Source organism: Trematomus bernacchii, unplaced genomic scaffold (assembly GCF_902827165.1).
Source record: "Trematomus bernacchii unplaced genomic scaffold, fTreBer1.1, whole genome shotgun sequence".
Taxonomy (NCBI): domain Eukaryota; kingdom Metazoa; phylum Chordata; class Actinopteri; order Perciformes; family Nototheniidae; genus Trematomus; species Trematomus bernacchii.
Genome location: NW_022987973.1, coordinates 14843259 through 14865487, shown reverse-complemented (window position 1 = coordinate 14865487; position 22229 = coordinate 14843259). Strand labels below are relative to the sequence as shown.

The window sequence follows — 22229 nt, the reverse complement described above, 5'->3', positions numbered from 1 at the left end:
CAGATCTTCTACACAGCATTGAAAACCAAAGCTCTCCTATCTATCAATCTCTCTCTCTCTCTCTCTCTCTCTCTCTCTCTCTCTCTCTCTCTCTCTCCATGCAGTGGACAGTGTGTTCTCTGCGTATTTATCAGGGTTTTATGGTTTCGTTTAGACATTGAACACTGGTCTTCTCTAGAATGAGTTCCGTCACAACAATGGAAGAATTCACAGACGACTTTTAACTTTGACCTCTTTTTTAATCTTTATGGTTTAGTTGCCATAAAAAGAAAGGAAAAAAGTTTCCAGTCCTTAGTGTCATTGAACTTTTAAGAAGATACGCATGTGTGACTGTAAAAGTGTTTATGTTGTAATCCATCACTCAGAATGTTAGGTTGTTTACAGAAATTATTTTAATCTTAATCGATGGATTAACTGATTGATCAATCAAATCGACACTGAGGTCATTTTAATGCAAACGGCCTCTCAGTTAGTAGAAGAAATATGAATATTTCCTGCTTTTCTCTATTTTATATTTATTAACACAAAATAACCTTCTATTTTGGATTGACAAAACAACACATCTAAAGACATCACCTTAAACTGTGTGCAACTGTATACTTTGTTGTGTTAATGGAAGACATTTCATCCATTATTATAATAAATATTTGTAAAAATCAATAATGAAAAGAATAGTTGGCTGCAGCCTTTCCATCCTTTACCATCTCTTGCTTGAAACAACGCAAGATGCTCTTTATTGTTGGTTACACCTGTACTAGAGATGACAGTAAAGCATTATAGTAAATTACATTTAACAAATAGTAAGCTAGAAGCACAACACACTGTAAGATTATACCGGCTGTCTAAATGTGTGCAGGCAAACTTCTCCCGACTAATTAGGGCTGCATCTAAATTTACACCAGATTAATTACCGGCTATGCCATCCACTCCATGTTATCTGAACCTGTTGAGTAAACACATGAGCACCTTAGGGTGAAAGGTTTCCGTATTATTCCAGTTAAGAAACCTCCAGATTCCAGAGCTTCTGATCCTCTTACATCACCACCAAACACCCTGTTTTATCTCTGACAAATTCAATCAGATCAAACAACAGAGCACACAATTCACACATTGTCCCAGCCAGATCAGCATTCCTCTGCAGAACATCCCCCCAATACAATTACCTTTTTTCTTATATTCTGTGATGCAGGAATGCTGGTAAAATAGGTCGATTAAGATCTGCTGGCCATGCTGATGATCAGATTTTTCCTTTAATGCAAAGACTTATTTCTGACCTATTTCTTTAAAAACAAAACAACCACAATATATACCAGTGATATATAATACTAATTTGAAATGTGATGCATGGAGGAAGACTTGTTTCCGCTCTAACATATGTTTTGCATGAATATGTTCATTGAATAAGCCTGTTAACATTGTAGCTGCTGACCTCAACTCAGATCTTAAAAGAAATGATTCAAGTGAACATATGTAGTGTTGCAGGTATGACGCAATTAGCATTGCACTGGTTCCATTGACAAAAAGTCAATGTGATTTTTTCATTGGGTTTATGATTATAACAATAAGAATATGTTGTGAAACAAAAGTTTACTCTTTGTTCAGTAAGATAACATATCACCTTTGAGAAAACATTATAAGTCGTCGGGAGTCAAATCTAACACTAACAAACTACACCAAAGTTACAAAACCTCTACGTGTTCACTGTTAAGACGTTTAGTAGTCCAAACTCTCATTTTCTGACATGTAAAAGCTTACGATTTCAGTTGTAGGAGAAAATGTTTAAATACCTTGAGCTTGTGTTTTCAAGAAGAAGAACTTAAAAGCCATTCAAACGCTATTGACTTTTCCTGCAGTACTCTTTAGAGGGAAAAAATACTTATGACAAGTCATATATTATATTGCTTACATCATCATGCATTATATAATACTGTCATGTTCCACTCAAACATAAACGTGTAGAGTAAGTCCGCAGAAAGTCATCCCATCTGCTCTGCACACAGGACGTAATTGTCATTTATTTAACAGGCTAAACTTGCATAATCCTTTGCAGCATTGAGTTGCACACCCTCAGTGCTGAGTGACGGTTTGATGGGACAGCCACTTCACTCCTGGTTAATGGGTACAGGGAGGTTTTGAACTGATGCAACCATAGATGAAAGAGCAGGGCCACTATCTGAGCATTTTCATCTTTACTTTTCACCTAATAGTGTTTCTCAGATGGGAGTAAGTGCACTCCTAGGGGTAATATGGAGTACTGTAAGGCTCTACAAAGGTTAATAAAACAAATTCAGTAATGCGAGATTCAAAAACATAATAAAACATAAGAGACTGATAACATTTTTCAGTGTAACAGCCGAAAACTGGAAAAACTGAAAAAATATCCCTGTTTCCAAATAAACTTTCAGTGTAGCTAGACAAGAAGACGCAGTTCATTGCAACTACAGCGATGTCTTAGTGTAAATGCATGATGACAAAAAATTGGTTTGGTGAATTAAGTGATGAATGCAAAACAAAATATTGCAAAGGGGATGCAATATTTCAAAATGTTTGAAAAAACTGATCTACACTGTACATCACGCCACGAAAGGATGTCTGTAAGCATTGGTCCCTGCACTGTAGCGAAATCACACCAACACTTTCTCTGAGTAGGCCTCTTTCACAACGCTGTGAAATACCTGAGTTGCGTGGTATCTCACAAGAACAGGGTGTGTGATAACACACAGCTCCTGTGAGGGTCAAATGGCCACTCGATCTGTTCTGCACCTTGACTTCAGGTCCAGTGAGACAAACTTCTGTTCAACAGAAGAAAACAGCAGAAGCAACAGAGAACAGAGTTAATCCCTCTGACTGCTAGTGTTAGAGAGAGCCACCATACTGCTTCGGTGAGTTGTGTTGTATAATGACTGTTCACATTTAGGGTAATCAGCGAGTCATTAATGAATGGTGTTCATCAACTGAGTACAGCATTGCCCTGACACGCTTGGTTATAGTAGAGTCACGTGGCACCAAGCCTACACACACATACACAAAGGTTAACACTGCATGCATCCCAGGTCATTACTTAAAGGTCTCCTATTATACTCTATTTCCTCAATATATTATAGGTCTCTGATATATACCAAACATGTCTCTGAAGTGTTTGCCTTGAAATACCAAACAGATCATGCATTGTAGCATCCCATAAACCCCTGTTTCAGCCCTGTTTCAAAAGTGCTGACTCTCTGTCTGTTACTTTAGATGAAAATAAGGAGCCACTCCCCATGCCCCTCTGAGAGATATTTGGTTAAAAAGAACACAATGGTGCTCTAGGAGGAGATTCAGATGATAAGGTGGGCCGGTGTTACCTTGGTTGGTTATTGGCTAATGGTTACACAAGCAAAGAAATCGTTATGACATCATAAAGTGGCCAAAATCTGATCAGCTCATTTTCAGACAGGTTTTTATTGTTTGTAGCCTTTATTTAACCAGGTGAAAGCCCCTTGAGATCAAAAGATCTCTTTTTCAAGGGTGACCTGCAAAATATATAAATGGATCAGGACAAAAAGTGAGCAAATCTTTTTTTCTAAAACTTTCAGAATCTCTTTACACAGAGGGGACACATGTTTATCTATAAAAGACATGAAAAAGTGGATTTTGCATAATAGGTGACCTTTAACCTCTTATGTAAAATAAATAATAGCATTGTCAAAGGAAGAATATAACCCACAGCTTTGCCCTCATTTCCTCATACATGTACCACCATTTAGATATTTTGATAACACACAGATGGTCCAGACCCTGCAGCAGTCTGGTTTGAATATCAAACAAGTACACACGCACATATCCTCCTACAGCCCAAACACGCCAGTCTGTCACAATATGCACAACCTGCCATATGACGAGCAGAACAAGATGGTAGGAGGGAGTCTAGCCAGCAGGACAGTCTTGCAGGCAGCGAGTGGCAGACACCATGTGATGTTGTGAGAATAACATTTCTGATTTGTGAGGCAGGAGGAAAACAGGCATTTCATGATTCACAATTTCATATCCCCCCCACTGATTCTTACTATTACAGCAAGCAATAAAACATTAACACTCCCCTTCAGAGGGAAAACAGCATGCCTGTCATTAATATTTTTCCCAAACTGTGTGCGTGTGCTTACAGAAATCAGCAAGAGTGTGTTTTTTTCATTTCATTCAAATGTGTTTTGGAAGCGGAACACTCACTGCGCATAATGGGTAATCTTTTTATTGGAGCTGACAGATAAAGAATCATGAATTGCAAAAACTGGATCTGCTAAGCTTTCAGCCAGAAACAGGGATATGTTTCAGAGCAGGTGAGGATAGTGTAGCTCTGTTTCCGTTAGGGCTGGACCAACAGCTTTGGAGAAATTTAGCAGTTTGGAAAGTAACAAAAAAGGAAGTAGAAGAAAAGTAGCAGTGAAAGAGAAAGGTGGCACTGGGCCCTAATGGTGACATGCTGACAGGCCAGACCATAAACAGAGCAGTCTCCTCCCCTCTCCGGCCTGGCCTATATTAACTCTGCATGGAGCTCCACTTCACAACCAGAGGCACATGGAGTAGGATAACACGTTGCCAAAGCTCTGAAAACACACTTACCCACACATACACAGGGAGATACTGGACTGCACTCTTCACCAGTGTTGGCTATACGGTAAAAACTCTCCTGGATGGACTTTTAACTTCTTTACCATGATGCTCCAGTCGTCCCAGGAGAATGTCAGTCTTGGTAAGTGGCAGGAAAGATTGATTTTGGCAAAGGAACAAGATGACATGAATGTGATGACTTTCTGGGATCAGATGTTTGTTTTGCGTGGATGGGAGAACAGTTGATGAGTTTTGTTTTAGTAGTGAAATAGAGGAAAGTAATGCAGGAATGGGACAGTTTGGAAGTGTGTGTCACAGAGTAATACCACCAGCAGAGGAACATGGATAACAGCTACTTCCGTCAAACTATACTTAACAAACAAGACGCCTGGATTGGAAAAGCAGAGCGTCTGTTTTGTTTCTGTCATTATTCTTGCATATTTTCCGTTGTATCTTGATGGTTGAAATGCACTTCTTGTACCGTCCATGCGTTAAATAAAAGCACCAGCTAAATAAATGTGATGTATTTCAACGTTTTTTGGACAAGAGTATAACAGCAATAAGACATTAACAGTGACTGCGAGTGGCTTTCATTGATGCTACTAATACTCAAAGACTTGATGTCAATAATTTGTCTCATGGTGTACAAGGGGTGGCTTGCAGCAGACTCTGACCCTTGTGGATTCACGTTGTTAGCCATTTTAAATACACAAAACAAATAATGTATTATTCTTTCTTCTCCAAAACAAACAACATTTGAGGGATTTACGATGTAAACAGGTATGGTGAGGTGCATCTTAACCTTTCCTGACCTCCATTCTTTCAACTACCGCAGACAGTGGATTTCACAAATGGGCAGCCATGTAGAAATACCTAATCAAGAAATATGATTGATATGATGATATGACATTTTACACTGCCTCTCTCTGTTTTCTGACTTGTGGAAGACGAAAGAGTCTTGGCTCCATATGTGAAAGAGCCTTAGAGCAATAAGAAACCTGAAGTAACTTGACCTGTGACCTTCCAGTATGGGAGGGGAGTCAACACTTTGATTAATAGTATAATTTTAGCATGAGTGTTAATCTAAAATGAATAAAGGAAAATATAAACTTTTCTTAAAGCAGTTTCGTTCACGTTTTCCTTTCCTCAGCTTTCATTAGACTTACGCTAAGAATATTGAAAAATAAATGTAATGGCAATCATTACATTAACTATGACTGGCAGGTAATTGGAGCTCATCTGTGGCTTTTGTTTTACTCAGTTATTCCTAGGCTTTATTTCTCCAATACCAAAAAGAAACAGCACATTACTTCAACCTTTTTTCTAACAGATTATAAAAATCAAATCCATTCATACCTATTAGGTATCTGTATTACACATAATAACACAATTAGGAATGATTAAAATATATGACTAAGGGATTATATTTCTGGTATCCTAAAGGTCTGTCAATTATTATTGCATCACTTTATATATTTGAGATTGATGTACTACAACATTGTCATGAACTACGACCTCACATACCTAAATCAAGCATGAAAGGCATATTGAGTGTTTTCTCAGTATTCTCTCTCTTTTTGCCCATTAATACCCGGGACAAGAATCGCTCTCTGAGTCTATCGCATCCTGCTCGGTCCGCATGAAGCTCTTGTTCTCCAACGCAGAGCCCATCCCGGCCTGAGAGAGGAATCTGCATTCTCGGGCACATGGGTCCCCACATGGTCTGCCTGCGGATGCTGATGCTGCGGCTGTGATGCTGCTGCCTGCATGCCAGCACTCCCATACCATCATCCATTCACAGCATCCACAACGAGAGAGGACCCACCGCAGTCTCAATGGGGGGCCTGAACATGAATTAATACCTTCATTGAGCTCTTGACTTTGTTTTGCTCGGGATGCGTAAGCCTCGTGGAGATCGGATGTGAAGGCGGACCGATGAAACAGAAACACCCTGCGAAGCTCTGTGCCAGATGGACTTTCTAAATCCGCAAGCTGCAGTGAGTGGAAATGTCAATTTTCTCACTGACAAGATTAATCAAATAGCCTACTGCATGCCATAATCGGAAAACAACCTTAATACCAACCAAAGGAAAAAAACAAATCGTGGATCAATCCGGAAACAACAACTTATGTAAAAAACACATGGATGAAATGGACCAGACTAAAGCATGTGGAAAGACTGCTTTTCTATCTAGATAATTGCAGGCAGGTCAGGCATTTCGCGTTTATTTAAACCTAAATTTAAGAGAATACAAAATAATAATAAAAAACATAGGCCTACTGAGATCACTGATAGATGCAAAATACGCAACTAAGTTTCTGGTCTGCAGTATTTTCGTGCAAGTGTATCGGATTGTTTTTCAACATCTCTCCTTGGATAGACTAGTAGTCTATGGGGAAACAGATTACTTATGTTTAACCCTACCCTTTATCATGGATTATTCATTTCATATTTTAACTGATAAAATAATCATTATTTTGTCTTTCTTCACATAGTCATTTATTTCAGGGATTATGCCTTTTGCTAATGTATCTAGCTGGCTATGATAACTATTTGTCCAGAGCGTTTGAACTTTGCTTTGATTATGGCATTCTTGTTTACCTCAAGGATTATTAACGTTATCATTGAATCCATAAACCGTGATTTAATATTGAGTTGGAATATGAATCCACCACTGTCACGTGATTGTAACTTTTAAGACATGTTTAATGACTCCTGATGCTTTCAAATACTGCTCTTGGCTCCAAGTTGTAATGCTGAAACGACCAACTCTGCAGTGCTATGTTTTTGATAAAGACTACAACATCGTATAAGCCTGTATTAGGCTATGTAAGACTGCAATGCACCCATAGGCTACTGCTAAAAGTATCTGCTACTTTGGCTTCTGTTTTACTTATTTATTTCAGGGAAAACATCTCTTTCAGATCAAAAACCCGTTTGTGTATCTCTACTACAAAGTGATTACATTATTTAGAAGATAAAACAGTGATATGTTTAAGGGAGCTTTAAAATATATGTTTAATGTAGCCTTTAAAGTGATTTCAAATACTTGTAATAAATGCCTCAAATGATCTCTGTTATAAGGATATAACAACATTTGTGTTAGTTTACTGCCTCTACGTTTTCGTTAATGAACCTAATAACCTAAAAGTGGTTTCAGGATATTACTTATTTTTAACTGAGAACTGTGTAATAAAACAATAATTACCATAATTGAATAACAAAATAGTAGTTGTTCAATTATATGAAGCCTTGAAGGCCAAACAGTGGTATTGGTCCACAGGATTGTAGTTGGAATATTTCCTAGGGTCCGTGAAGGCAGCGCCGTGACGTCAGGCTGTCTTTCATAGCTGTGCCCAGCCTCAATGGCGATTGCAACAGATCCGTAGAGCTCGAGAGCCCAGTCTACCCTCGCCTGGGTTTCATTAAACACAAACTAATGCGACGAATACGGACTGTGAGTAATATATTATACATTGGCTGTTGTCTCTGTTCCTCACATTGACTGTCGTTTCACTGTAGATGTGTGTATAGGTTTTTAGCGGTTTAACCCTGCTTTGTGCTGCTAAGCTGTTTCCACGTAGTCGGGGTCCTCCGCCAACAGCGGCTCCTTTGTTCGCGCTATCCGTGGCTCTCTCTTTAACGTTATCTGTGTTATTTATGAAACATGCATTGTGTTTATATCTGTGTTTTCCTTGTAATATGGTTCACGTGTGTGTTACCGACAGGATGTGCTATGTGATATATAAAACCAAGTAGACCGGGGTCTGTCAGCAGCTTCTCAGCTCGCCGTTATGCTTGGCTTTTTCCGCCAGTCACAGACCGGGTGAAGACAGCACATAGTCGGTGTAAAGATAGGCTCAAACGCTGTGTTTTTTTGTCTTCAATGTGTGCTATGTAAGCTCCCCTTAGGGGTTAATCTAAATTGAGCCTCTGTGGGTTATCTCACAGGTTTATCGATACCCTGAAACCGGACTAGCGAGCGTCTGGCGGGGCAGGGAGGGAGGGGATAGTTTCCATTAATGACACCACGTTACCTACAGTCTGTGGCTAAAACTAAAGCAGGTGAATCCCACTGCTTGGCTTGTCCAATGCTTTTGTGAAAACCTTAACACATCTAGTAAGTGTACGTTTTGACTGTATTTTCACGCAACGCTGGGTTCTTTGTTTGTCTAAATATAGTTTTGTGAAATGTAGAAGTCTGTGTTATTGCCATCATTCAATGTACTGCCATACTGTATGCAAGGCGATATATTGCGGCTTTTGAAAAACAATTTGGAGTTCTGGTAAAGTATAAACAACACACCACCATATGGATATAATCTCAGTAAATTAAGTAATTAATGACACCACGTTACATGGAGTATATGGTTAAAACTAAAGCAGTTGAATGTGACGGTTTGGTTTGTATATGTTTGACACTTTGACAATTGTTACTTTTATTGCTTTTAAATGGTGTATCTATTTAACTTTATGGCTGTTATTTTTTTCTCGTTTATTTTTGTTTTGTATTTGTATGTTTACTTATGTTATGGTGCGTGTGATTTTTGTATTGTATTTATTTCGTTCTCTGTACAGCACGTTGGTCTGGAGGTTTTAAAGTGCTTTACAAATAAAGCTCTATTGTATTGGGACAACCCTAACAAATGTAGTAAGGGTACGGTGTGGCTGTATTTTAACGCAATGCTGGGGTCTTTTGGGGATTTATGATTTTGTGAAATGTTGAAATGCTGTGTCATAATATTGGTGGTATCAGTCAAAATACTGCGATACTGTAGATACTTTAGGAGTTCTGACAAAGTATAAAGAACACACCATCATATGGATATAATCTGAGCATTTCTATATGTAAATATAACAGTTGCATTTGCAGTTATCACGGTCTATGTAAGATAAAATGCAAAACCAAATGAACAGTGCCAGCAATGTTTTAATATGAACTATTCATAAATAATCAATCCAGTATCACAAAAACTTAATTTCAAGTGTTTCAGTATTTTGGTTAAAACCCTACATGTGTATCAATGTTTTTGGGAAATGGTAGGTTATTCTGTGGGGAAATGATATTGTTAAATCCTACACTTAAAACTTCTCGATTATTTTTCTTACATTTCTTTCCTTCTGTTTTTCTCTTGTTTTTCAGTTTATACCCAAGTAAAATGGAGGACAGTTTTGATTGCGACTGTGGCGAGCTTGAGCCACCTGATCATTGAGGGTGAACATTTACTTTGAAGATTTATAGGCCAGACTAATTTCAGTTTTATAGATCAGGTGACTTGACGGGAAATGTACAGTTAAAAAAACAAACAATTAAGAAGAAAGAAAAAAAATTATATGAAGCTGCTCAGGACCAGTCATACACTGAATGTATCTGCACTGTAAGGATGCAACTACATGTTTTTTATAATTTAATATAGTCTCAGTGTTTTTTAATTGGCCTCACAGTCCATTCCATTGCATATTATAAACCCAAGTTTACTAAAAAACGTTCCCCTAAATATATCCACACACCTGGAACTAGAGGAAAATTTCAACTTTTATATTTACTCTCCTTATCCAAGATGGATCAAAACTTTGAACACATGTTAATACCCCAAATCTGCCAGTGACAGCTAGACGGGGGACTCAGTAGTCGTCTATACAGGGTCAGTTAGCTCAGCCGCTGAAGTAGTGGGGGAATAGTCAGATCAATTCCTCCGTTGGTGTTAAAGTTGGACTTGGAAACAGGCCAGAAGCCAATCGTCAGCGTTAGCAGAAGCTTGGAGTAAACCTGAAAACAGTCGCCATGGCAGAGAAGTTTGAGTCCCTGATGAACATCCACGGTTTCGACCTGGGTTCTCGCTACATGGACTTAAAGCCTCTGGGCTACGGGGGGAACGGCTTGGTGTTCTCAGCAGTTGATACAGACTGTGACAAGCGTGTTGCCGTGAAGAAAATTATCCTGACCGACCCCCAGAGTGTGAAGCATGCACTGCGGGAAATCAAGATCATCAGGCGCCTCGATCACGACAACATTGTGAAGGTGAGGGGCAAGTGCTCTGCATGATGTCACAAAGACTATTTATCATATCATCTGGGGCTGGGAAAAACAAAACATCCATTTTGGAGTTCCACACTGATCCTTCTTCTTACTTCTCCAGGTGTTTGAAACTTTGGGCCCCAATGGTCGCAGGCTAACGGAGGACGTGGTGTCTCTGACAGAGGTCAACTCGGTCTACATCGTGCAGGAATACATGGACACGGACCTGTGTCAGCTGCTGGAGAGGGGCCTTCTCTCTGAGGGCCATGCAAGGCTCTTTATGTACCAGCTCCTTAGGGGCCTAAAGTACATCCACTCTGCCAACGTGCTGCACCGCGACCTCAAGCCTGCCAACCTGTTTGTCAACACAGAGGACCTGGTGCTGAAGATCGGAGACTTTGGCCTGGCCCGCATCATGGACCCACACTACTCTCACAAGGTAGGCCCAGTCTTCTATTGGTGGGGAATATAAGTGTTTCATGTTTTTGTGATGAGCAGTGTGTTGAAATGCTACATAGACAAGAGCTATAAGAAGAAGAGCCGGCTTGGCAATGTTTGCCCAAAGATCAATGCTTTGCTGCTCCGACGCGGGGTGTCATTGCTAAGTAATGGGTAGGCCTCCTGGGTGACGCAGTTTCACAGCAGGAAGTAAACAAGACGGGATGTGGTTCCTTGAGGTAACGCCTCTGTTTCCCTTGTCAGGAGAGCAAGGCTGTGGAAAACATTTATAAAGCTAGCCCTGAGAATGGGCTCTATTCTAATGTCTAAAAATACAAATGTGTGGGTTCATGATAAAGTGGAAGATAATGTTCACTCCCAGGGGGAAATGTGTCAAATATTTGATTTGTGGCATGGGCAAAACAGAAATAATTCAGCCTTTAGCCATCGTCTGCATATAATGATAATTTGAATTAAGGCCGGAGCCGATAAATAAAGGACATGCTGTTGATAAAACAAAGGTATTTTTTATTAACAGACAAGTTCAATTTGCCTGAGGTCATTATTCTATTTTCAAAACTAAATAAAATAAGTGGATCCTTGAGAAGGTGGTTTTCTTTGTGTCCGTTTCCTTGTCTTTTATCAGATGCCAGCAATTATATTAACCAGGGCATACAAATCCAGATGTTAACACACCAAATGTTGAATGTAAACACACTTTAATGCTGTCTATAACCCTGGTATTTGGTTTTGTGGGGCAGTGTAATGGTCCCAATAAAGTAGGTTGCTTTGTCCGGAGTATGAGAACAGTTTGGGACACCCTGTCTAATTGTAGCCAGGTGGAGGGTCTGTATTGCCCTTGTGTTTCTGTCACCTTTTTAAAGGGATGAGGAAATTCCAAACAAAGGCCATATGGTGGTGTGATGTGAGGAAATCTAGCATGGGGAGTCTCTCTCTCTCTCTCTCTCTCTCGGTCTCTCCTGTAGCTGTTGGCTCTCTTTAGGGCGCAGAGGCAGTCAGATGCTCACTCGTGTCTCAGATTAGTCATTAGTCTGAAGTTGGCTCACGTGATGTGATTCCTCCGGTTGGCCCAGCCTGATTCATATCCCTAACACAGCCTGGATCCACAGCATGCATCACTCTGAGACTCATACTTGTTTACCAGAACTGCTCATTTCCAGCACACTACCACTACTATGCATATGTAGTATAACTCCATTTTCAGCTCTGGTTTCACATATCTTAGGTGAGACAATAGCTCTCTGCAATATGAAGAGGAAGTAGAGGGCTCATAGTTTCTGGGAAGAACTGAGAGTTTCTCACACAGTTCATTCACTGTATCCACCCACCCAACTTGTATACACTCCTCCCTTACAGCAGCTTTAACCATGGGGGCTTTTTTCCTTTTATATAAGCAGTTTTTTCCTGATGGGAAATATGCAGGCAAGTGGGTATTGAAAAGCTGCTTGACTGGGTTCATCTCCTGTGTGTCTGACTTTTGTCTGCTCTACTACTGCTGCTGATTTTATGTCAAGGATACATACGCTGTAGTCCTGTAGCAATACTGACTTTAAATGGTTTTGACCCTGCTCTTTTCAAAGCTCTGTTGCTGTGTTGTGTCTGTCTCTACTCCGATAACAATAGTGGTGTGGGTGGGGGGGGAAGAGAGAACACTGATATCTCAACCAGCCACTTTTTCATGGCACCTAGTCATCTAATTGAGTGTTCGTCTGGTGTCTGGGAGCAAATGAGGCTTGTTTGAATATGAACACATCACCCCCACACAACACTGGTGCCTGGTGAAATGTGGCGGCGTTAAGAAAACATCTGGCTTCAGTGCTGTCTGGACGTTATTGCAGAATTACTGAGGGAAGATGTCCTTTCACAACCACCCTGTTCTTCTAGCAGGCCTGGTGAGGCAGAGCAGCTGGGCGGCTGAGTGCATGTCATTTGAATAACGTTGTGCCTAAATAAAGAAGCGCTCCTTGCCGGGGAACCTCAGTTTCTGGCGTAGTTTCAATCATTTGGTATTGAATTATGCGTCAGTGATGTAGGCGCAAGTCATTTGATCCACCTTTTCCTCCTACTTTACTTTTGTTTTATGCTGCTTTTGGTCAGTACAAAACATAATTCCTTAAATTCTATTTAGGCTTTTAATAACCCTGGACGGTTGGTTTGGAGTAAAGCTCTTGTCACGCTTGCCAGGAGTACCTGGGCTATCTTTCCTTTGTCTCAGAAAGCAGGCCATTTCTGCCTGTGTGAACTTTAAGGCCGGCCCTCATGGTGGCCGAGGATCAAGAATGGCAAGAATTCACATGCACTCATCCAACTTCTCCAACCCCGAGTCCCCTCCTTTTCCCAGCCCGCTCTTTGTCTTGTTGTGGGAGATTTGCTCAGGGCAGCATTTGAAGCTTATATAAAGCTTGAGTTCATTTCTAGCTGTAGTCAACAACAAGAGTATTACAAAAGAATACAACACTTACTCTTTAGCATTGGTTGCTGTTTTGTATTTGAACACAACACTAACAAAGGCTTTAAACGACACAATAGTGTAACACATTTAATCTTGGCCTTATTTCACCTCTGTTTTCTTGACGGGAAATGATCTTGTTGCGTCATCTGAATGTCGAATCAGCTTTGAAAGTTAACAAACCAGTTTATTTGATCTATGGCTTTTGTCGTATGAAATGAAGACTACAAGTGCAAGGCACATCTGTGTGGGACATACAAATAACCCGTTGATGAAGTACATTATCTACTTGTATTTTACTATAAGTCAGGAGTTGTATTATTTTAAAACTTGGAAAGCTCCCTATGAATAAAGGATTGTATTGTATGTATGCCTTTGGTTCAGCATAACATTTATTAATTTGTGACGGTAAAGAGATAAGAACATGGTCATTTTTTGGAATGTTAGGAGAAGAGGGGATAGGAGGACTCGTACACGTCCATTTCTTCCACACAAGCATCCCTTGGAACACACACAACTACAAAACTTCAAGAACACCACACACACAAACACAGACACACATTTGACCTAATTATTCATCTAGCAACAGGCCTGTCTGGATCTAACAAGACAAATTCCAGGGAGTCGACGGCTATAATGAATTCTAGAGAAGGCCTTTCACACTCTGTAGTTTCTTGAAACAAATCGTAGTTTTATAATGGAACCTAAATTAGCAAGAATAATGCTGACCAGCCAAAGTCCTGATTAGACATATGGACCTTATTAATGGATAACCATGGATTTATTTCCATGTGTTGTGAGACTGCAGTAAAACGCCTCTTAACCTGCTATTAATAGTGTTTTGAAATTATTCACGTGTATGTGTGTGGGTGGGCTAAGGGAAGACTAAAATACTTTTGGTGCCGGCAAGAAAATATATCTTTTAGGCTTCAGCCACTAGCTTCAGCACAGCCTTTTCCTGCAAATGGAGACTAGCTTGGGGATGACCTCACTGTCTCTTCAGCAAGCACCTTTACTGAGATCTGGTGAGACCTGCTAAAGGTCGCTTTGATTGACCGCAGCCAGACTCACTAAGGGAGCCTTTTATGAGTCACTAAATGTCATCCTTGTTTGATCTAGATCAGGTGGTTAAGTTATTCACCAACTGCTGTCAGAGTTATTGAGATGACTGATGCTTTAATTCCTATGTCTCTGTCTTTGTGGTGAGTGGCCCACTCATGGCGCATTTCCACCATGGCGCGTTTCCACCATGGCGCGTTTCCACCATTGCGCATTTCCACCATTGCGCGGAGCGTGGTTTAAGCGTGCCGTGTCGTGCCGGGCCCGTTTTTGGTTGTGTCTCCACTATGCCTAGTTCCGGCCCGGGGGTACTTTTTCACCTTTTTTCTGGCCCGACAAAATCGTGGTTCTATCGGGGCTAACAAACAGGGCTGAGTCGGGCTGAGTATGCTAAATTAGAGAGAGCATCGCTGGCAAGGGGGCTACAACTACAACAAGATGAACATATTTGACCGTGATTTAATTGTAATACACGTTTCAAAATGATGCCGAAGTAACAACATACTGATACCGGTTAGTAAAAACCATGAATTAATGCTTTGACAAGTCTGCAGACAGACGGCAGGCAAAAAACCTTTTAAAATGCGTGTTTTCTAAATGGAGATTGGCTAAGCTAACGCAGTATATGCTCCGACCGTCCACACTCACAACAACGGCCTATACAGACATAAATAAAGCAGCGACTGTATTCGCCAGACAGTCTGTGGTTTGTACTTGTTTAACTTTTGTCTAGTTTCTGAACAGATATGAGGAGCTGTGAGCTCTGAGTGCTAACAGCTAACGGCTGATGTTGTTTTTCTGGGGTGCTCATTGAAGATGACGTCACGGCTCCGCCTACACTGCCTTACTATAGATACTACCTCAGTTCCTAAACTGTAATGGAAGCGCAGCATTAAAGTGAGCCAGGCCTAACAAGGCCTAACAAAACCGTACTAAGTCGAGCGAGGCCTGCGGTGGAAATGCGCCATTGGACATAAGTAAAAGTTAGAGGCAAGCAGGAATGTTTAGCTAATGCACTTAAATGCCTTCAGCTGGTAGGCAAACTGTAATCTGCTTCTTTTGGTTCAGAGTCCATCGTTCTCAGAATTGTCCTTACGCAACGACCCGGTGCTCTTTCAAGCTGACCTAATCTAAATCTGTGGCAATGCTCTGCTAAGCTGGTTGCATGTATTTCTCCATTGTAACCACATTCACAAAAGACAGTTTACTGGCTGAATGGGAGCTGGACACTCCCATGCGTTTCAGTCAGTCGGTGTGATCTGCTCTGTAATTCCCCTTTTCACAGGTTTCATTGTGACAGTCGCTGCTAAATTCAGACGATCAGATTACCAGTCTTCTGAAGGAGGGAGTCACGTCTACATAGGATTTATAGGCCCATCAAAATAAGAGTGTTCATCGCACTAATGCACTCCAGCATAGTGTGACGTAGAGGAGGCTAACTTTGTGCAGAAACAGGAGCCTGGCTCAGTGGTGAGCCAACCATTTTAGTCTCACCACAAACTACCACTGCATGTGGGGTGAGAGAGGGCAGTGACGGTGTTGTTTTACGCCCTCCCATCCCCCCAGTCGGTGTGCACACAGGTCCATTTCCTTTGTGTTCAGTGTCCTGTTCCCGTGAGCAGCCCTGCTCTGTGTGGGAGTGCAGATTGGTGTCACTGGTGAGAGGAGAGTGTGGCAGCGGGGGATTATCCTGCTCTCAGACTGCTGACAGGGCCTGCACGTGTCTGATCTCCCCCCTGTCTCTCTGGGGTCTTTGTCTCCATGCTGCTCCATGTTGCGTATGTGACCAGCACGGAGCAGGACCATCAAGGAGCAGCAGGCATTCTGGGATTCCTGTTAGCAGCCCTGCTGTACGGCACATAGAGGCACATGAAGTCATGCTAATCACATTTATCTATTAACGAGGGTATCTTTGACTGTGAATTAACCAAACACGAGGGCATAGCAGATCATGCACTACTGTAGTTTTTGAAAAAGATAGTTGCGTATATATATATATATATATATTTTACTTTTGAGTTGTTTTACCCTGGTAGAAGACAAGGTATTGAGAATGTATCTTACTGGTGTATATATATATATATATATATATATATATATATATATATATATATATATATATATATATATATATATATATATATATATATATATATATATATATATATTATATATATATATATATATATATATATATATATATATATATATATATACCAGTAAGATACATTCTCAATACCTTGTCTTCTACCAGGGTAAAACAACTCAAAAGTAAATCCCAAGTACTTCAATGTGCACTTTTTTTATTACCATTTGCATACTTTTTTGTATTTGTTTTTGTTGGGAACTTAAATGGGTCATAATTTTCTATTTTCCAATAATGTTAAAACATCCCTTTTGATACAACTGTATTTATTCAAGTTTCTCACAAAAAATGAAAGACATCATGATAGCCATCCCTACATTACCCTCACCTAATACGTATTTTTACTGAATGAAGTTTGAACACATAATACCACTCCAGGGATCCTCGCTTTGCGTTGGTAGCAAAGTATCTGTTCTGATGACATCCCTAGTCGATGTATTCTTTGGGTAAGGGTCTCACTAAATATGCCATGTCCCTTTTCCACCACAGGGCCATCTCTCTGAAGGTCTGGTGACCAAGTGGTACCGGTCTCCTCGCCTGCTGCTCTCTCCTAACAACTACACCAAAGCCATCGACATGTGGGCCGCAGGCTGCATCTTCGCTGAGATGCTCACAGGGAAAACCCTCTTTGCAGGTAAATGTTGACTCTGGTTCTTATGTCTGTCTCACAGTAACACCTCATGTACACACATACTAGCGAGCAGCCTTTAGAGCAGGTTGGATGACTCTGATGTCGGAGGATGTCAAATGTTCATCCTGCTAGTCAATGACTTTGTTCAGAGAGACCAGAGTCAATCTGCATTTACTTTCATTATACTCCTCTTTTGCAAATCCAGCTGGAGGTGGGCGAGACTGACTGTTCTTATTTGTTGAATAAGCTGAACACAAGGCAAATAACATCTCTGTTCTCATGATCTGCTTCTCAGCCTCTCTCAAAACCCCTGAATCAGTCATGCAGATGTTGGATGTTGTGTAACTCTTCAACGAAAGATGCTAATGTTGTCTGCCGGGGGTTTCAGGGGCCCATGAGCTGGCGCAGATGCAGCTGATCCTGGAGTCCATCCCCGTGCTGAGAGAGGAGGACCGGCAGGAGCTCCACAGCGTCATCCCTGTGTTCATCCGCAGCGACATGTCCAAGCCTCACAACCCCCTGGCCAAGCTGCTGCCTGACGTCAGCCCCCAGGGTGAGCACCACTCACGCTTTCATTCAGAAGTACTCGTCAAGCACTCTTAACAGTGAGGGGCCTCTCTCTCTCAGGGATCACATGTTTCCTACATCTCAACGTCCTTTCTCTCTGCAGCCCTGGATTTCCTGGAGAAGATCCTGACCTTTAACCCCATGGATCGTCTCACTGCGGAGGAGGCCCTGGCCCACCCCTATATGGCCGACTACTCCTTCCCCCTGGACGAGCCTGTCTCTCTGCACCCCTTCCACATCGAGGACGAAGTCGATGATATCCTGCTCATGGACCAGAGCCACAGCCACACCTGGGAGAGGTATGATGCGTCCCCTCTCAAACCCTGCTCTCTGTCACCAGGCAGGAGATACAAAGTTATATATTTAGCCTGGTCTGACATTATTTTGATATTAGTTTCAGGGAAGAATAGTTTGCTTTTCTCTCTGCTAAATAAGCAGTTATAATGTGAACATAAAGGTCACGAGTATTCTGAATTAGTTTAACGGTTTGTTTGAGTAGTCTGATCATGTACTGGAGCTCCATGTTATGTGTCCGTTGTGTACTGAAGTCTCTCTCCTTCATTTTATCATCAGGTATCATGAGAGCCTGCTGTCAGAGAATGACTGGCACTTGCACAGCAACCACGACCCGGACGAGGTTCAGGTCGACCCAAGGGCTCTCTCTGATGTAACAGACGAGGAGGAGGTCCAGGTGTGTTTGAATTGTGACAAACATCTGCATACACATGTTAAACCGATAACTCTTCGGGTTTACTTTTGAAAGCTATAGATAAAGTTTGATAATGTGCTCCCTAAATGTGAGGATGCATAGGTTAAGAATAAAAAAAACGTTTCAAACCAAAGCTTTTAGTGTACAGGGATATTATTTAACTTGTCTTATCCAAAGTACATTTTATAGAAAGTCTAATTGTTGTCTGTTTCCAGGTGGATCCTCGTAAATATGCTGATGGAGACCGGGAGAAGTTCCTGGATGAGCCGTCCTACGACTACTCCACTCTGTTCCAGCCGGAGCGATCCTGGCAGGACGAACACCACGAGAACAAATACTGTGACCAGCAGTGTAGCCACACCTGTAACTACAAGGCCGTGTCGCCCTCCTACCTGGACAACCTCATCTGGAGGGAAAGTGAAGTCAACCACTACTACGAACCCAAGCTCATCATCGACCTCTCCAACTGGAAGGAGCAGCAGAGCAAGGAGAAGGCGGACCGCAAGGCCAAGAGCAAGTGCGAGAAGAACGGGCTGGTGAAGGCCCAGATCGCACTGAAGGAAGCGGAGAAGACCCAGAGTCCGGTGGAGAAGGACAGCGAGCAGGAGAAGCACCAGACGGAGAAGCCTCAGAGCCAGCAGAGCCAAGGCTTCGACTTCGACTCCTTCATCGCCAGCACCATCAAACTGAGCCTGCAGCCGGAGCCCTGTCCGGAGGCGGCCCTGCTCAGCGAGGTGGGCCTCCTGAACGAGCTCAACTCCTCCGTCTCCCAGCTGGAGGCGGCCCGCTCAGGCTCCATGTCCAAGTCCATAAGTCAGGAGAAGGAGGAGAAGTGCCTGGTTAACTTCGCCCAGTTAGGCGGAGGAGGGCCGGGGGGAGACGGCCCCTGGCCCGCCTGCCCCTGGGAGAGCTTCGGCTCGGGGGAGAGAGTCGGGGAGAACGGCTGTTTGATAGACGAAGCATGCTGGGACATACACAAAGAGGACCAGCTCCAGAAGGAGAGCACGTACACCAGCTACCTGGACCGCCTGTTCAGCAGGAAGGAGGAGGGGGCCGCAGACACTGTGGTCCCTGAGACGGAGCCCTCGGAGGGGAGAGAGCTGGACGAGAGCTTCCTCGGCATGAACACGGAGATTGTGCTGAACGTGCAGCTGGACTCTCTGGCCCTGCCCGGCTTTGACGCCCCCGATGACTTGCCTCTGAAATCCATCCAGGCGTCCCTCACCCCCTGCGCTGTGAAATGCTCCCCCCAGATCGCCCACAAAACCTACAGCAGCATCTTCAAGCATCTTAATTAAAGAAATATATATCTTCCCTCACAGTGACACATCTAGGCAGTTTTGTTTTTATGTTTTTCTTTTTTTAATAATATGATATATTATTGAACTTGAATCATTTCATACCTTTTTTTTTTTTATCATGGTTACTTTTAATTTAATTTTGTTTTTTTAAGAGTTGAAAGGGGTGACTTGTTATATTTAAAGAGTTGGGGTCATCGCTCTGAGCCTTGACCACCAGGCCTCCATGGGTTTATGTCTACGCCCTCATTGCTCAACTGGCATGTCACGCGCACACTTAAGTACTGTAAAAGAACGGAGAGAAGGAGAGAAGGAGCTAGAAGGAAAACGGATGGTAGGGAGGAGTCAAGGAGACGAGGTTTGTCGGTTAATAAGGAAGGGAGATAGACGCTAGCGTTGCTGTGGGCATGTAAAGTGCTTCAAACAGCCATGCCTGGGACGGGATACACAACGAAAAGGAAGGGGATGGGATGTCCCTTTTTTAATTTTTCATTTGACATTTCCCCCTGAAGAAAGCTTCCTTAATAACCCTTACATACTGTAAATCTGACACATGATGCCAGCAGAAACCATTATCGTAGGCGTTGATGTAAATGTGTTATCTACCTCAAGGTAACAGCCGCGAGAGACACTCGAAGCCGCACTAGTGCTTTACCCACATGACCATCCTGGTCGCGTAGATGAAATCTGTCTCACTTTAGCATTTAACATAGTGAGGTGTTTCAGTCATCATTATTTATTTCTAGCAAATGTGCGATATTTATTTTATCAAAATGTGTTATTTCAATGTGATTATTGAAGATCGAGGAGTTGGACCGACTCCATTTTCCTTTCGGCACTATATGGGCGACTGGGCGTGGAAGTGTTCTTTTGTTTTATTGGTAGGATGCAAATTCATCGTTTATGTTCTAAAAGAAGTCGAGGCTTTCCATTTCCCACCAATATTGTCCAGATGGATATCATTCTTTTTGTTTTTTAATTTATAGGTGCATTCTGTCTTTAATGGAAAAACTGCTTTATGGTTAAAGAAGCGCCTAAAAGTCTTAATTTTTTATCTAAATGTAATGTTCAAAAAATGCGTGCATGGAGGCAAGAGAAAGGTACATCTAAGTAAAGTTAACGGTGAGTATAATGTACGTCAGTTTTAATTGTACGTTTTTTGTTCAATTTCTATGTACTTTTTCCAGGCAAGCATGATGAATTAGGTTAAGGTGTAGCATGTAGAACACTTATGGACTTTCTTTTGTAATCATTGGTTCCCCTGTTCTACAAAAATATCTCAAAATAAAATTACTGGCAAAGAGTTTAGCTTGTCTCGCTCGTTCTTTTTGGTCAGACGTGACTCTCTGTTAAGTGTTGGGTTGTAACTTAAATTGTGAATGACCACAAAGCCACGAGAGCCTTGCTGGTGACAGGAAGTGCTGACTGCAGTGCTGCCACCTCTAGACGTAATCTTTAATGTCAAAGCAGGCAGACTGAATTACACTGACCACCGGGGACACGAGCTTTGAATCACCAGCTAAATGTAGCTCTGGCTCGCACCACCACATCTCAGAGCTGTGACCAACGCACATAATCCCAGCACTTATTAGGTGTAAAACACTAAGAAACAAATGTTATGTTATGCATTAGTGAAGCGTGTGTAGAAACAGTACGAAGACATTTAACCTCACAGCACAGGCACTCTTTCTGTATGGACTTCAAACCTCTTTAAAACATCAACACAGTCACCTTGGTAGACACGCTTAGTATCATTAGCAAAGGATTGTGGGAAGTCATTTTACCACAATCATAGTGTCTTTTAATCGGAAGCATTTACCCTCTACATTTTCAATCCTTCATTATTGAGAAAGCATGGTACTCTTGAGTGGAGGCGAGTTGTTCCTTTAAAACGTGGTGTATAATGTACATGATTAATCTGATTCTCATTTAAAAGACTAATGTATGGTAAGAGACCAAAAAGGGTGGACACAACACTTTTTGGGTCACAAAGCAAAAATGTGAAATGTAGTAAAAGTTGCTGTGATGGTTCATTATGTATAACTATCATCTTCAGTATGCTATTCAATACTGATGTATCAACTTGTGAGCAGCATAAGATGGCCGAGGTGGGGATCATTTAAACCATATTGGTAGTTTAATGTATAACAGCACATCTTATAACGGCTGATTGTATGTCTATAATTGGTCAAATCTTTAAAAAAAAGGAAAGATTCTGATAAAGTACAAGTTCTCTAAAATGTTGCATAAAGGTAGATTGACTAAAGTACCCGTAACCCGCTGAGCATGCTTCTAATGTCTGGA

The 22229-nt window shown here is 41.7% G+C and overlaps 1 protein-coding gene across 3 annotated transcripts; it reads left to right on the top strand.

Annotated features, from left to right (window-relative positions):
* The first annotated feature begins 4551 nt into the window (after window positions 1-4551).
* mapk6 (mitogen-activated protein kinase 6) lies at window positions 4552-21229 on the top strand. Of its 3 annotated transcripts, none has more exons than XM_034116603.1 (8): window positions 4552-4729; window positions 9732-10610; window positions 10729-11046; window positions 17210-17354; window positions 17740-17904; window positions 18022-18217; window positions 18492-18609; window positions 18843-21229. In XM_034116603.1, the coding sequence occupies exons 2-8, from the start codon at window positions 10374-10376 to the stop codon at window positions 19923-19925; spliced, it is 2262 nt and encodes a 753-aa protein (XP_033972494.1). In that variant the 5' UTR covers window positions 4552-4729; window positions 9732-10373; the 3' UTR covers window positions 19926-21229. The 3 variants fall into 3 exon arrangements, with proteins under 3 accessions (XP_033972494.1, XP_033972495.1, XP_033972493.1); XM_034116604.1 differs by lacking the exon at window positions 4552-4729 and adding an exon at window positions 6566-6584; XM_034116602.1 differs by lacking the exon at window positions 4552-4729 and adding an exon at window positions 7879-8045.
* The last annotated feature ends 1000 nt before the right edge of the window (window positions 21230-22229 follow it).

Bases quoted from the DNA above. Each gene is read 5' to 3' on its own strand.
- mapk6 (XM_034116603.1), top strand. From the start codon at position 10,374: ATGGCAGAGAAGTTTGAGTCCCTGATGAACATCCACGGTTTCGACCTG. The intron at 10,611-10,728 runs GTGAGGGGCAAG...TTACTTCTCCAG, and splicing joins ATCACGACAACATTGTGAAG to GTGTTTGAAACTTTGGGCCC. The intron at 17,905-18,021 runs GTGAGCACCACT...TTCTCTCTGCAG, and splicing joins GCCTGACGTCAGCCCCCAGG to CCCTGGATTTCCTGGAGAAG.